The sequence below is a fragment of the Prionailurus viverrinus genome, chromosome A2 (assembly GCF_022837055.1).
Source record: "Prionailurus viverrinus isolate Anna chromosome A2, UM_Priviv_1.0, whole genome shotgun sequence".
In the NCBI taxonomy this organism is placed as follows: domain Eukaryota; kingdom Metazoa; phylum Chordata; class Mammalia; order Carnivora; family Felidae; genus Prionailurus; species Prionailurus viverrinus.
In genome coordinates, this window is record NC_062562.1 from 169,456,836 (window position 1) to 169,470,796 (window position 13,961).

At 42.1% G+C, this 13,961-nt stretch overlaps 1 protein-coding gene across 3 annotated transcripts in view; it reads right to left on the minus strand.

The window, feature by feature from the left end:
* The window catches only part of ESYT2 (extended synaptotagmin 2), an 82,701-nt gene that overhangs the window by 9,620 nt on the left and 59,120 nt on the right, over nucleotides 1-13,961 (minus strand). For 2 of the 3 annotated variants that reach the window (XR_007146435.1, XM_047830839.1), the window contains exons 13-17: nucleotides 13,437-13,532; nucleotides 7,712-7,774; nucleotides 4,414-4,488; nucleotides 3,422-3,508; nucleotides 1,200-1,349 (exon numbers count right to left, since the gene is read on the minus strand). Coding sequence is in view for 2 of the 3 variants with exons in the window: in XM_047830839.1 (XP_047686795.1) it covers nucleotides 1,200-1,349; nucleotides 3,422-3,508; nucleotides 4,414-4,488; nucleotides 7,712-7,774; nucleotides 13,437-13,532 (471 nt within the window). In the remaining variant the exon portion in view is untranslated. The remainder of the gene's footprint in view (nucleotides 1-1,199; nucleotides 1,350-3,421; nucleotides 3,509-4,413; nucleotides 4,489-7,711; nucleotides 7,775-13,436; nucleotides 13,533-13,961) is intronic. The other variant, XM_047830848.1, reaches the window with a different exon arrangement.

Consider the following 13,961-nt stretch of genomic DNA (forward strand, 5'->3'; position numbering starts at 1 on the left):
GGTGATGTCATTGTTGGGCGAGCCTGAGTCGTGCGCCCCCAAGAAAGGATGAGAGGTGAGGGCCCCCTCCCCAGTGGGCTACTGCACACACCCAGCATGAATGCCGGAACGGCCTTCATGTCTTTCGGCTTGTGTGAGCACGTGAGCCCTTCACTTCGCTGGCTTTTCACAGCCAGTGGTAAGGTGTGCAACATTCCACTGAACAAGAGCCCACACCCCAAAACCCTGCACTCCAGGGTTGCTGCAACAGTGTCAAGTTTCCCTCCTTGTAAAAAATAAAGCTGCAACAAACATCTTTATGTTCACGGCCTCTTTGCATTCTGTCTTCTTACTGAAGGTCAGATCTCCAGAGAACGGGTTCCTGGCCCAAGGGGCTCTATGACCCCATGGTCTGCAGACACTGCAGTCCTTTCTGCAGAAACTGCCTATCTCCAGAGTTGGAACCAAGTGCAAAGAGATCATGAACACTGAACCCTCCACAGACCGAGGTTGCTTGGATTTTTTAAAAAGTGGGTTCTTCATTTTAATTTGCATTTTATTTTATTTTAAACCAATGTTTATTTATTGAGAGAGCATGCATGCACATGAGTGCGGGAGAGGCAGAGAGAGACGGAGAGAGAGGGTCCAGAGAAGGCTCCGTGCTGACAGCAGTGAGCCCAGCGTGGGGCTAGAACCCACGAACCGTGAGGTCATGACCTGAGCTGAAACCAAGAGTCGACTGAGCCACCCAGGCGCCCCTTAATTTGCATTTTAAAAATTAGTGAGTTTTAGCATTTTCCAATCCATTTGCCAGTTTTATTTTGAACATTTCCTTAGGCACTCACAAGAGTCATTGTCTATTTTGTACAAAAAGTCTGTTTGTAATTTCTACCATCTTGAAGAACTGTATTAAATTTTCTGTCCTGAATGACCTTTGAGAATTTAGCCTGGCCTGCTCAAGCAATCTGGAAATACCAGCTGGGGCAAATGTCTAAGTCCAAGCCTCAATTCTCTCTCCCCTGAGCGCCTATAGTTGTCAGCAGTGGTTTCCTCGATCCCAGACAAGTGCCTCCCTGGCCCCAGGCTCGCAGCTATACCGCAGTCATCCTCCACGAGGGCCCATGCCCTTCACTACACTCTGGAGCAGCACCCAGGAGTCAGCCAGTCCCCCCCCCCCCACCCCCGTCCACTCCTGTAATCGCTGCACGAAACTCCAGTACCCTGAGGGCGATCTTCATCTTCAGAGTGCTGTTTGGACCTGAATTACTGAGTTGAAATCGCTGGTTCATGGTCATGTCATTGCTGGTAAGCAGCTGACTGAGAGGGATCTTCAGGTGCCCCAGAGAACACTGATGCTGTTCATCTTTGACCTGCGGAACACACAGAACACATTTAGCTCTGAAGGGTCAAGACAGAAAATGTAAAGGGGCGCCTGGGGGGCTCAGTCAGTTGTGCGCCGACTTGGGCTCAGGTCATGATTTCCCGGTCTGTGGGTTCGAGTCCCATGTCGGGCTCTGTGCTGACAGCTCAGAGCCTGGAGCCTGCTTCCAATTCTGTGTCTGTCTGTCTGTCTGTCTGTCTGTCTGTCTCTCTCTCTCTCTCTGCCCCTCCCCACCAGGCTTCCATCTCTACCTCAAAAATAAACATTAAAAGAAAAAAATACAAAAAAATGGAGAAATGTCCAAAATCAAGTCTTTTTTTTTTTTTTTTTTAAACTAGGCTCCATGCCCAGAGCGGAGCCTAACATGGGGCTTGAACTCAACCCTGAGATCAAGACCTGAACTGAGATCAAGAGTTGGTTGCTTAACTGAGTGAGCCACCCAGGCTCCTCCAAAACCCAGTCTTTAAAAAACATCTCAGCCATCTCTTTCTAAGTAGTGTTCTCATAAATGACGGACACAGTAGAAAACCTCTTAGAGACACAGAATGCTACAGTAAGTGAGGTTCCAACGAATCTCTCATTTCCTCATCGCACAGCTACAATGAGCACAAAAAAAGCACTGTGGGGTCACTTGGGGGGCCCAGCCAGTTAAGCATCTGACTTCTTTAAAAAATTTTTTTAATGTTTATTAATGTTTATTATAGGACATTAAAAAGACATTAAAGGGATATTCTAAATAATGTTGTTCCAAGGAACTCAACAATTTAGATGAAATAGATGAATTTCTTAAAAAACATAAACATCAGGGGTGCCTGGGGGCCTCAATTGGTTAAGCGTCTGACTTCAGCTCAGGTCATATCATCACAGTTCATGGGTTCAAGCCCCACGTCAGTCTCTGCTGACAGCTCAGAGTCTGGAGCCTGCTTCAGATTCTGTGTCTCCCTCTCTCTCTGCTCCTCCCCTGCTCTCACTCTGTCTCTCTCTCAAAAAAATAAACAATTTTTTTTTTAAAGCATAAACATCAAAAATCATGAAGAAAAAAAGAGATACCCTAGATAAATCCGTATCTACGAATGGAATATAATTTGTATTTAAATGCCTTCTCATGAAGAAAAGTACAGGCCTAGATGGCTTCACTGGTGAATTCTTGAAGCATGTGAGGAGAAAGCCCAATTCTACACAAACTCTTCTAGAAAAATGCAAAGAAGGGAGGAACATTCCCCAACTCATTCTAGGAGGACAGCATTACCCTGAGAAAAAAAACAAACTTACAGATTAGGATCCTTCATGACTAAGATACAAAAACTCAACAAAATGTTAGCAAGTTACATTGAATACATAAAAAGGATACTACATCACGACCAAGCGGAATTTATCCCCAAACAAAGGTCTGTAAGGTTTAACATTTGACAATCAACAATATAGTCCACCATGTTTACAAACATGAACATCATCTCAATAGTTATAGAAATAGTTATTGAAAATAGTTACAGAAATAGTTACAGAAAAGCCTTTGAGAAAATTCAACATCCATTCATGACAAAAACACGCAGCAAACTAGCAGTTGGAGTAGAAGGAAGCTTCCTAGACAACAGGCCTAATGGTGAAACCTCAAGGCTTTCCCCTTGAGGTCAGAAGGGAGGGGAAGAGGTCCACTCGCTCCAGAGGCCGGAGGGCCCAGCAGGGCAAGAGGAGGCAGGAAAAGGAAGTGAAAGGCACCCAGATCAGACACACAGAGGTAGAAGTGACATAATTAGCAGACAAGATGACTACCAGGTAGAAGACAATCCTAAAGTATTCACAAAAAGCTATGAGAATAATCAAATACAATAATATAATATCCACATACAAAAATCATTTGCATTTCTAGATACTAGTAATCAAAAGTTGAAAACTGAAAGAAAATTATATATCAAAAAGTATGAAATACTTAGGGATAAATCTGACAAAGATGTATCAATTATGGTGATGAGTCCATAAACTGTACTCTTTAAATCTGGGCACCTCTTTGTACGTTGGTTATATTTCAACAAATCTATTAAAAAAATGCAAATAAAATACCTCGACTTCAAGGTCCTGGCGCTTGGGATTGTGAATGAAGAAGGTGAAGTTTTCTTCCCACACAGGTTCATTGGTTTTGTACCGAATCTGAAAGAAATAACCAAGTATCAGCTCTGTGGTATTTTCTGTGGAAAAGGGCTACCAAGACTGTGGTTATTCATTTATTGTGTTTGGAAGCTTAGGACTGTAATTAAATCCCAAGACACTTATTTGCTGAGCATGTGCTGTGTGTTAATTGTGAAAAGTGTTCAAAGATGGAGACAGTCCAAAGCTTTTAGAGTGTGTCAGGGAAATTGACGGTTATGAAATCCCAACCTCTGAGCCCATCCCGATGACAAGAGTTTATCTGCTTGGTTTGGGCTTTGTTCTACTATTTTCCCAGGGACCACATAATGCTAGAAGTCAGGAAGCTTCCTAAATTGTGAGCATTTTAAAGCGAACAATGGCCTGTAACTGTAAATAATCCCTGAAATATTTTCTTTTAAATTAGGAAAGTGAAACACATTACAACAACAGCAATGCCCTCTGAATGCCACAGAATTGTGTTTGTTGAATTTTAAGGACTGCTGGTTATCTTTCAAACAAAATATTTATAGAGCATTCAAAGAAAACTTAGAAATTTATACCATGTCATTTATCCATGAAATCAAGCAAAAGCATATTATGTCATTTTTAAAATTTATTTTTTGAGAGGGAGAGAGACAGTGGGGGAGAGGAGTGGGGAGGGGAGAAGGGGGAGGGGGAGAGAGAAAGAGAGACAAACTGAGCTACCCAGGCACCCCCCTTTTTTTTGTTGTTGATATTTTTAAACTGTTTAAACAATACATTCGTTACCCAATAAAGCAGCTCGTTATCTGGGAACTAACTGATTTGAGAAAACGAGAGGAAGATATGGAAATCAATGCCTCACGCCTGCACTAGCAGCCCGCTGACAGTCCCCACCTAAGACCAGTAACAGTGACATCATAGGAAACCGGTCAGCACCTCCTCACCTTGCTCTCCTGGGCCTTGTGTCCAACTGACATCTGGACAAGAGGGTTTGGATTGCTGTTTATTTTCTTCCCTGACTATCCAAAAACAAACAAACAAACAAAAAATAAGACAAAATAAGTAAACATACATCTTGAACTGGGGCTTACTAAAAATGAAATTAGTGGCTCATATGAATAGTCCTTTCTAATTAATTCTGACACTTCAGTTACAGGGACTATCTGGGAACAATTTAACTGGAAAATAATTGCTGAGCATATCCAAAGCCATAATTGGGTCTACCATGAAATAAATTAAGAAAATTCCTATTTGCATATGATTTTTAAATGCTAAGGCCTTTTATTTTTAAAGCAAGCTAGTTTGGAAAAATGCAAACTTCTAAATATCTTTAATGCTAATTCCAGCTCTCAAAACTCATGTTACTAGGATAAGAAAATGAGTAAGTGCAGCAAATGGAAACAAAAGCATGAGGAAGGACAAACATCTGGAACATACACTTCTGAATAGCCCCCTGGTGGGAATAATAAACACACTACAAAGTATCAGAGACATATCTTCACATTTTTAACTTCATACCTTCTGTGCAAACATGTAGCTATCAGATATCACTTCTTGCTTACCAGCTCCTAAGTAATTCTGACTGGAAGAATAAACATCAATCTAGAACTGCATTAAATTAAGCAGATACAAATATAATGAGAGAAACTCAGGAATAAGAAAACAAATGGTGAGAAGCATACCTGAGCAGACAGGTGAGAGAACACAGTGGGACACAACATACATGGGACATGAGGTTTATTTCTAACTTAGCCCCACAAGAAGATGCAGTTAAATATCTGTGTTAGTGGGAATTAATTAGGTCACAAAAATGTTTTGTTGTTGTTGTTGTTAAACAATTTTAGAGTCAATCCTTAACACTACAGCAATGGTAGAAATAGGTGTCAAATTCATAGGATTATCGGAATATTATTAGCCCAAACATACGGTGATAATCTATTTTCTGGTTCATCTTTTTGGTGTGAATAAATTCTGCAAAACGAAATAAACACCATTAAAAAAGAAAACATCCAAGGTTATAAACTACTGTGGCAGAGAATACGAACTCTTCGCCTAAATCCTTCCTTTACCACTGGAACCTGGAGTTCTAGGTGGGCACGAGTCCTCTGCACATGAAAATTCTATTTCCCAACTTCCCTTCAATTGGGTGTGGCCAGGACCGGGGCTGGCCTCCAGTGAGGGCGCCCCCGCTTTGTGGAGCCACTTTGGCTGGAGGTGCTGAGCCGCGGGGCCAAGGCCAGGGTTCTGCTACGCTGGAGGGAATGAAATCGTCCTCTGATATAGCAGCTGCTTTGATACAGAAATTGCTTCTTAGCTAGGGTAAGTCACTTCATCTCTGAAAAAGCAGCTGTTTCACTCCTAAAGTTACTGTGCCTTATCAATTTTGAGACCCAATTTTTCTTTTTTTACCTTTCTAACATCTCTTGAAAAATTTATGGACCTGTTTCAGGGCGGATCCCAATTGGGACACAGTTGTTCTTGCCTTAACCAATTTATGTTGCTTCTATCTTCCTTTTGTTGTGTGCATGACATAATAAAAATCTGTATTTATCCTGAGTCTAAGAATTCTTCCAGTAGACACAAACACGATCAAACCTTAATGCAGCTTTTCTTTCTTAGTGGCACCTAAAATAATGGTGTATTTTTAAACGAATGATGTTCCAGATTCTATGAAAGACGTTAAATCGTTAAGTCTTGTACCACAATGCAGTAGTCAAAATGCATCAGCCCAGTCAGATACACAGGTATAATGAAAGTATGGGTTTTTATCTTATCTTTTAACATTTTACTTTTTAATTTTTTATATGAATTTTAAGTAGGCACCACAACCAACGTGGGGCTTGAACTCACGACCCTGAGATCAAGAGTCGCACGCTCTACTGAGCCAGCCAGGCATCCCGAAAATGTGAGTTTAAGTTAGACTGTCTTGAATTAAGTTTCAGTGGCTTACAACTGATTGTTGAGACCTACATGTTTCATCTATTTGAACTTTGGTTTTCACGTCTAAATAATGGCCACAATGCCATTTCCAAGGCCTTGCCGTTACACTTAAATGAAATGGTAAAATAACAATTAAAATGTACACGTTATGCTAGCTACACTGAGCACTTTTTACATGCGTGATCTTATTTAATTTAGTCGATACTCCTAAAAAGATCCTATCACTTCCAGTCTATAAGTAGCAGAGGACCGGACATCTCACTACAGGTTATACTGAGGAGTTGGGCAAGGCTGCAGTTCAAACCCAAACAGTCTGACTTAGAGCATTCATTGCAACCGTTTCATCTCGATGGTCAATGATCCCCAGACATCAAAGAAATGGTGAGGAAAGACTTGATCTAATCCCTTCCAGTGTTACTGGAGCGGTTACTTCAACTACTGTGCTGACCACTACTGCAAAGGAGTAACTCACTGCTGGGTCACACCTCATGGCCTCAGTACAGGTGAGGACTTAATACATTTACAGCGGAAAGCAGACATTTTGTCAGTCTTCTTCACTCAAAATTTAACTTCTTTTTCTAGATGAAGCTGATTCAAAACCATTCCTTCGGACAGAATTGTCTTGAGACCATTATATTTAAATCCCCCCCCCCGCCCCAATATTTGATCCTAAAATGTTCGAAAGAATCGGAAAAAAAATAATAAAACACTGTAAGTCATAGAAAACTTTTAACAATTTGGCCAGAAAATACATGTTCATGTTGTTTTAGGGAGTGGAGCTTAGTTTTCAATATACCTCATTTAATGAAACTTAAAGCTTCTCAAAAGATCTGTCACCCAAACCCAGCAGCACCAAAAGCCATTAGGTCACCGACTCAGACGGCCCTAACTCAGCATATTGGAAGAGGTGATTTCTAAATGGATAGTCACAGTGCACAAGGAATACCTTGAAATCATAATCTAAAGATTGGTTATGTTTTTAAATAGACCTTCTATTTCACCATTTTCACCAATTCAAATCCAATTAAAATGCAGAGGATTTAAAAGTACCTTAGATACTGCTGCCTGAGGCCAACAAAACAGAAGTCTAATTTACCATATTGGTACTTTATAAAATTTATCTTCAAAGCTGACTTAATTTCTTCTAACTACTAATTCTTGGGTAAACAAAAAAGGATCCAACTAGACAATTAATTACTATATTAGTATGGGAGGCAGTTTGTCAATAAACCCATGTGAGTTAAAATATCATCTCTTTCAATATGTTTCAATTAAGTTTTCAAAGGGAAACTATTAGTTTACCTTTAAAGCTTTCTGAACTGCAGACTTCTTCAAGACATCAGGGTTAAATTCTAATGGGTTACTCTTTCAAGTCAGAAGAAAATGAATATACCAAGGGTTAATAAAACATGCAATGAGGAGTTTATGTAAGGTTAATAATGACACGAAAATTTATGAGAACAAACAAAAAAATCTTTAAATGAAAACCACCAACAAGAATGACACAGTAAAAATCATTTGTAGCACATACAATTCTTCTTTATGCCCAAGATTTTATCTTAGGATAAACCTTTAATCTATAAATATCAAAATACATTTCCTCTGATTACTGTGATCCTTTACGATTACTGTTCTTTCACTCCCACCCCTCTTGTCTTTGGGATTTGAAAAAATCCAGGAGTGACACTTTAAGAAAGGGTTCTGTTTACTATTCTTAACCTGAATAAACTCATGAAGACGTCACCCACGACAACACTAAAGGTTTTATCTGACGTACAAGTGGATGGGCTCAAGATGCCCACGTGGCTCTCAAGCCAAATCACACCCCATACGAGCAGCTGACCCTTCCCTTGCTTCTGAACTTTACCTTCGTGCAAAACCACAGCAGAAGTGGGCCTTTTCCACTTCACTGCCATTCTCTCCCGAGTATCGAAGGCAGGGGCTGAACACTTTGTTTCAAAAGTGTATCCTGGCTTTAAAGTTCTATTATTACGGGTTTTATGTCCTAGTTTCATTGACTTTTTTTTTTTTTTCCCCATATCATTACTTTCTTGCCTTCAAGAGGACAAGGCAGAGCTGTCTGTAAGCTCCTTCAAGGACTGACATTTAACGTGGAAGATTTTATCATTTTGGTTGTAATTAATTTCAAATGACAAACTGCTTTTTGTTATGTTTTTTATTAAACAGCAGACATCATGGTGAAGAAAGATGGACAGCCAGCTTCCCAGCCTCCGGTGGCCATGGCAGGCTGGGCCAGATGAGAAGACGGAACATCCAGCCAAAAGGAATTCATGTGACATAAAGGCCAGACCACTGAGGCGGCCTGTGGAGCTCTAAACACTGGACCCACCAGACGGGCCAGGTGAGGCTGGGAACCACCGCCCTGACATGTGAGGACCGCCAACCCTCAGGTGTCACGGAAACCTCTGCTGAAGCTCACTTTGGGTAGGTGTGATGCACATCTCATTCTAACATGCACAACGAAAGCAAAAGTGAGGAGAGAGGCCGTGGTGTGGGTGGCAGAGCTAGAGAAGCGTTGTGAGATCGTGGGGGGCTGCACAGGCTCGAAAGAGAGACGGGCCAGATCACATGGGGACACTGGGAGGGGGCCAGCGTCGGCCCGGACGTCACGGCACCTTCCAGCCTCGGGCTGCTCCCCACAACTGGAGGCAGTAATAACCTGCGGTGTAGCCACCCGGACTTTTTAAAGATTTGTATTTTTACGTAATCCGACACCCGATGTGTGACTCGAACTCACAACCTTGAGATCAAGACTCACACGCTCCACTGACTGAGCCAGCCAGGTACACCCCCTTTTTGTTTTTAAAGACCTTAAAGTAATGCCACCTGTACTTTTTACAAGTGAAATGGCACCTTGCATCATCACACCCAGTGATCTTGCTACTGTGTACCAAGTATCCAATTTTACGGATACCAAGGAGGCAACAGTGTGAACACTCATCTCAGATAAACCCCATGGACAGCTCTGTGAACTCACAAACCTGAAGTGGTAACAACCTCACTCTACACTAGCATGGGGTAGACAGGAGGGGTCACAAGGCAGAGTTCAAAGCCCAGCTCTGGTACTGACTAGCTGTGATCTTGGGTCTCTAACCTCTGTCCCTCACACTCTCTGTGCTGCCTCAGCTTCCTTATCTGAAAAGTGATGTGATGGGGAGATTAAACAGGGTGGACAGGGAGAGCCCTTGGAAGGTGTTCAGCAAATGCGTGTTACTATGTAAGTCCCAGGTTCCCAGGTTGGAAAGCTGGCCACTGGAAGCCAGAGAACACCCTCGGCGCTCCAGGGTCACATTCAGCTCCAAATCTGATCAAAACAGGAGGGCAAAGTGCCCACAGTCTATATCGTCAAGAGACTGTTTCCACACGGGAGAAAGTCCTGTAGTGCCAAAGGTGCCCAGATGGCGGTAATGCGTGCATGGGGCTGCAAATTAAGTATCCTGAGTAGGGAGAAGGTACAAGACCAACGGGGCTGGCCTTTACCAGAAATACCAACAGTCTCAGCCTTTGGGGGAAAATTGAGAAAGCAATGATTTAACCTGACGATGAAATCCAATTTTCTTTAAAAAAGAAAAAAGGCAATCAAATCTGGTCAAATTAATCTCATAAAACACTGTGCTGATGCCTATGATTGAATCACTAAGCAGCACTACTGTATGATTTTGATAATGTGGGAGGGAAGTTGGTTTTGATAAGCTAGCAATGTCTTAGCTCAAGATCATAAAGCAATTAAAAAATCCTGACACAAGGTCAGAAATATTTCCCTTTAAAGAAAGCAATTACAGAATGAGAAAAGGTAACTTAGAAAAACCACTGCAGACTAACAGAGTTTATGCAGGAGGGTCGCACTGTTGTCCACAGCAGCTTACAACCGTCACTAAGAAACACCCAAAATATAAAGTCGTTTCTAACTCGAGAGTTACAGAGAATGTTTGCCAACACGTACCAGTGACCTCATCTTGACTTTGAAAACACCTCAAGTAGCAACAAGCAAGGAGAGTGAGGAAGGAGACCATGGTTACCATTTCCTACCCACGTGACTCTCAACAGCTCACCTAACCCATCAGGGTCTCGATGTCCCTCATGGATAAAATGGGGCAAAATACCTATTCTTCAACTTTTGCCCCACCCTTCTTTGATAAGAATACACTGAAAGTGCACGTGGAAACAGAAATGAAATCTCTTCGAGAGCACAAGCATTACTACCACTGTTAGATTCAAGGGCTGAAGAACTTTATGAATCTGACTAAGTTATTGAATTAAATCAGCCTAGAAAGAGTAACTTTCTAGACTAATGACTAAGCCATCGGTGACTTTCTTTGACCCTAAAGCAAGTAAAAACAACTGTCTGCTACAAGCACCAAGAACAGTAGTACCAGGAATCAGGGCCCCAGAGCAAGACCCCAGGAAACAGACGTAAGAAGATCAAAGTCAGCTTCCCAAATAAGTGGGTTAGAAATGCTCAGTTACCCTCTCCTGGATATTCTTTCAGTTCCTTAAAAGAAGCTGAATCATAAACTCAATGTATTTTGTTCTCCCTTAGGAGCTCTGGTGAAAAAGAGGAGAAGGCACGTTTCCAGGGCAACAGGTGGACATCCGTCTTCACTGACCATCCCCACAGGTACAGCTGGCACTTCAAGGAAGGCCAAGTTCTGACACTTCTGTGTTTCCTCAGGAGGGAAAAGGAGATCTAAGGACGTTTTCTGGAAGCTTGCAAATAAACATTTACGTCTCACATTGAGATGAACCCTCAGAAAATCGGCTTTAATTATTATGGTTTCATTTTCCCCTCAGAAGAATTTTTATCTTTATTTTTTTAAGGGCCAGTAGCAGCTTAGGAATGTCAGGATTCTTCACGACTCACCAGATTTGTTCATCTCATCATCAGATGTAGTCACCAAAGTTGGTTACAGCGGTGTTACTTTTACAAAACAAGCACAAAAGAAACACACGCACAGTAACTGAAATCATGCAAGAAAATTAAAAAAGCATGCCACATCATTCCACCATTGAATAGATGGCATTAGAAGTTCCAGCCCACATTCTAGCAGTCTCCATTAAAACAAAAGGAAGAAAGAACACTGGAGAACTCACAAATAGTGCTCTATAGACTGAGGTAGTATTTTCACAAAACACTAGTCCCGACGCTCGCCTCTCTTTTAAGTAGCCACACCCAAAGTTTCCCTCGTAGATACTCTTAGGAGAGTGGAAACAGGAGGAGAAAGCAAAGAATGGTGGACCGCGGTCAGTGAACGCACAAGAAGCACTAATAAACAGGATTGCAAAAGGCAGAGTCAAAGCATCCCACAGAAACGCAGGAGAACTGGTGGGCAAACGCTGTCGTTTAACTTAAACACCCGAGAGGGCAGCGGTTTTGCAAAGATCCTTTGCCTCTGACAGACAGAGCATACTTCATGCACAGAGTGCCATTTTAATAAAAGGTTAATAAATTCATTTTTGCTTTTGTTTTGCTTACGTGGTATTACTCAAATTTCAATTTAATGACAAAATACACACTTCGAAAGAGGCCTAATTCTTTCTTGCCAATTCACTTAATACTATTCTCCGTATCCTAAAATATATAACAAATTCACTTCCATCAGGCATTATAAAAGACTGTAAAACAAACATTACTGTGATTAAAAACCAAAAAGTTCTACTGTATGAGAAATTCTGCAGGAAGGTTAAATAACAACAAAACAACTTTCCCCAAATTGAGATCGTTAACGGAAAAAGTCAGAGTTCGAATTGGAAGACTGGCCAAAAGGTTAAGTAACATTTTAAGAAAAATTAAGAATTTATGAAGTTAAAATTAGCCAAGAAACCTTCACTGAAAGAAAGAGTACAGTTGCATATAATTACACAGTGTTCAACTACATCTTCCCAGTATAAAAACAGATCAATTGCATTTTGTCAAAAACCTTAACTAAAACACAGGGATGCACAAAGTACGTTTACTTTGCTTTGAGCTTAGTGCAAGTGAAGTGCAATTTTCAGAGCTTGGAAGGCACTGGAGGAGAAGTGGGGTGTGCACTCCGTGGGCTTCCGCGGGGAGGTGAGACGAGGACAGTCTGACGTGAGACACTTGGATGCAAACTGTGAAGGGCAGTAAACACTCTGCTTTCTCGTCTGTCTCCACCACGTCGATGCCAACAAGGAGAGGACACAGGGAGACTACATGCAAATGCGCCGGGATGGATGAGCACTTATTACAGGCTTAGCAGGGAAACAGCCTGCAAACCTCAACAGAACTGCTCTGGTGTTTAACACAGTGAAAGAAGGCAGGAATGACCATCCGCTGGGTATGGGAACTGGCACTCAAAAAAAGTGATCAAAACAATGTAACATTTATATAATGATCACGTTACCCTAAATAGTGGATTTAAAGTACGGTGGTGGAGGATCCCGTGAGACTTCACGCGAACAGAACGGTGGGATTTTTCTTCCCCACAGCTGTGGTCATTACCTATAAAAGCTGCACTTCACAGTGTTTTCTAAGAGCAAACAGTTCTGATGCAAACGAGCAGGGGCTCTCCCTCCGGGCCGCGGGAGCCAAGCGGGACAGGGCACCAGGGGCTCCAGCCAGCGCCTGTCCTACCGGGCTGCCCACCGGCCGTCCTGCCACGCCACAGCCAGAGTGGACTCTGGGGCCGTGGACAGAGCTGCTTTGTTTTATTCCCATGCCAGAGAAGACAATGTCCATCCTTAGGGAACTCCATTTTAATAATTAGTGATTTTCTACGGAGTATCTTCTTCCCTAACTACCAGGCACATCCTTTTCTTATGTAATGGAGATTTCTTCATAAAGCATGTCAGAGTAAAGATAACTCTGAACATTCTGGACAATCAGTAAGATGCAGAAACATAAATTACACTCATGAAGCAAATACACACTGACCCCTCCCCTCTGCTGTTCTCCTGGGAGCAACAGTGGTGACACGGTGTGGCTCAACACAAGATCTACTGCCAGAAAACGGGCACCCAAGGGAGCTCCCATGGCATTACCTACCGGAAGGTTCCTTGCTGAATCCAAATACAAGATCAGCAACGAAGAGGAAAGACCATCATTGGCTTGGTCTTTGTCAGCCCTGATGTCTGTCAGCACCTACGAGGAAAGGACAAAAAGCCTCAGCAGGTGTGTTTCCAGAAGATTTTAGAGTACTTCTACCTGATTATGTCTGTAATGCTCAAGAAAATAAGAAAGGTGGTGAAATAAACCATCCAATATATGCAACACAGAGAGAATGAAAACACTAAATATATTTTAATGACAATCTACACAAATCAGGGGCGACTGGGTGAGCGGTCAGTTGAGCCTCTGACTTTGGCTCAGGTCATGATCTCACGGCTTGTGAGTTCGAGCCCCTCGTCGGGCTCTGTGCCGACAGCTCAGAGCCTGAAGCCTGTTTCAGATTCTGTGTCTACCTCTCTCTCTCTGCCCCTCCCCCACTCATGCTCTGTGTCTGTCTCAGAAACATAAAAAAATTAAAAAAAAATTACACAAATCAATTAAATAAAGCACAGGTGATCTGCG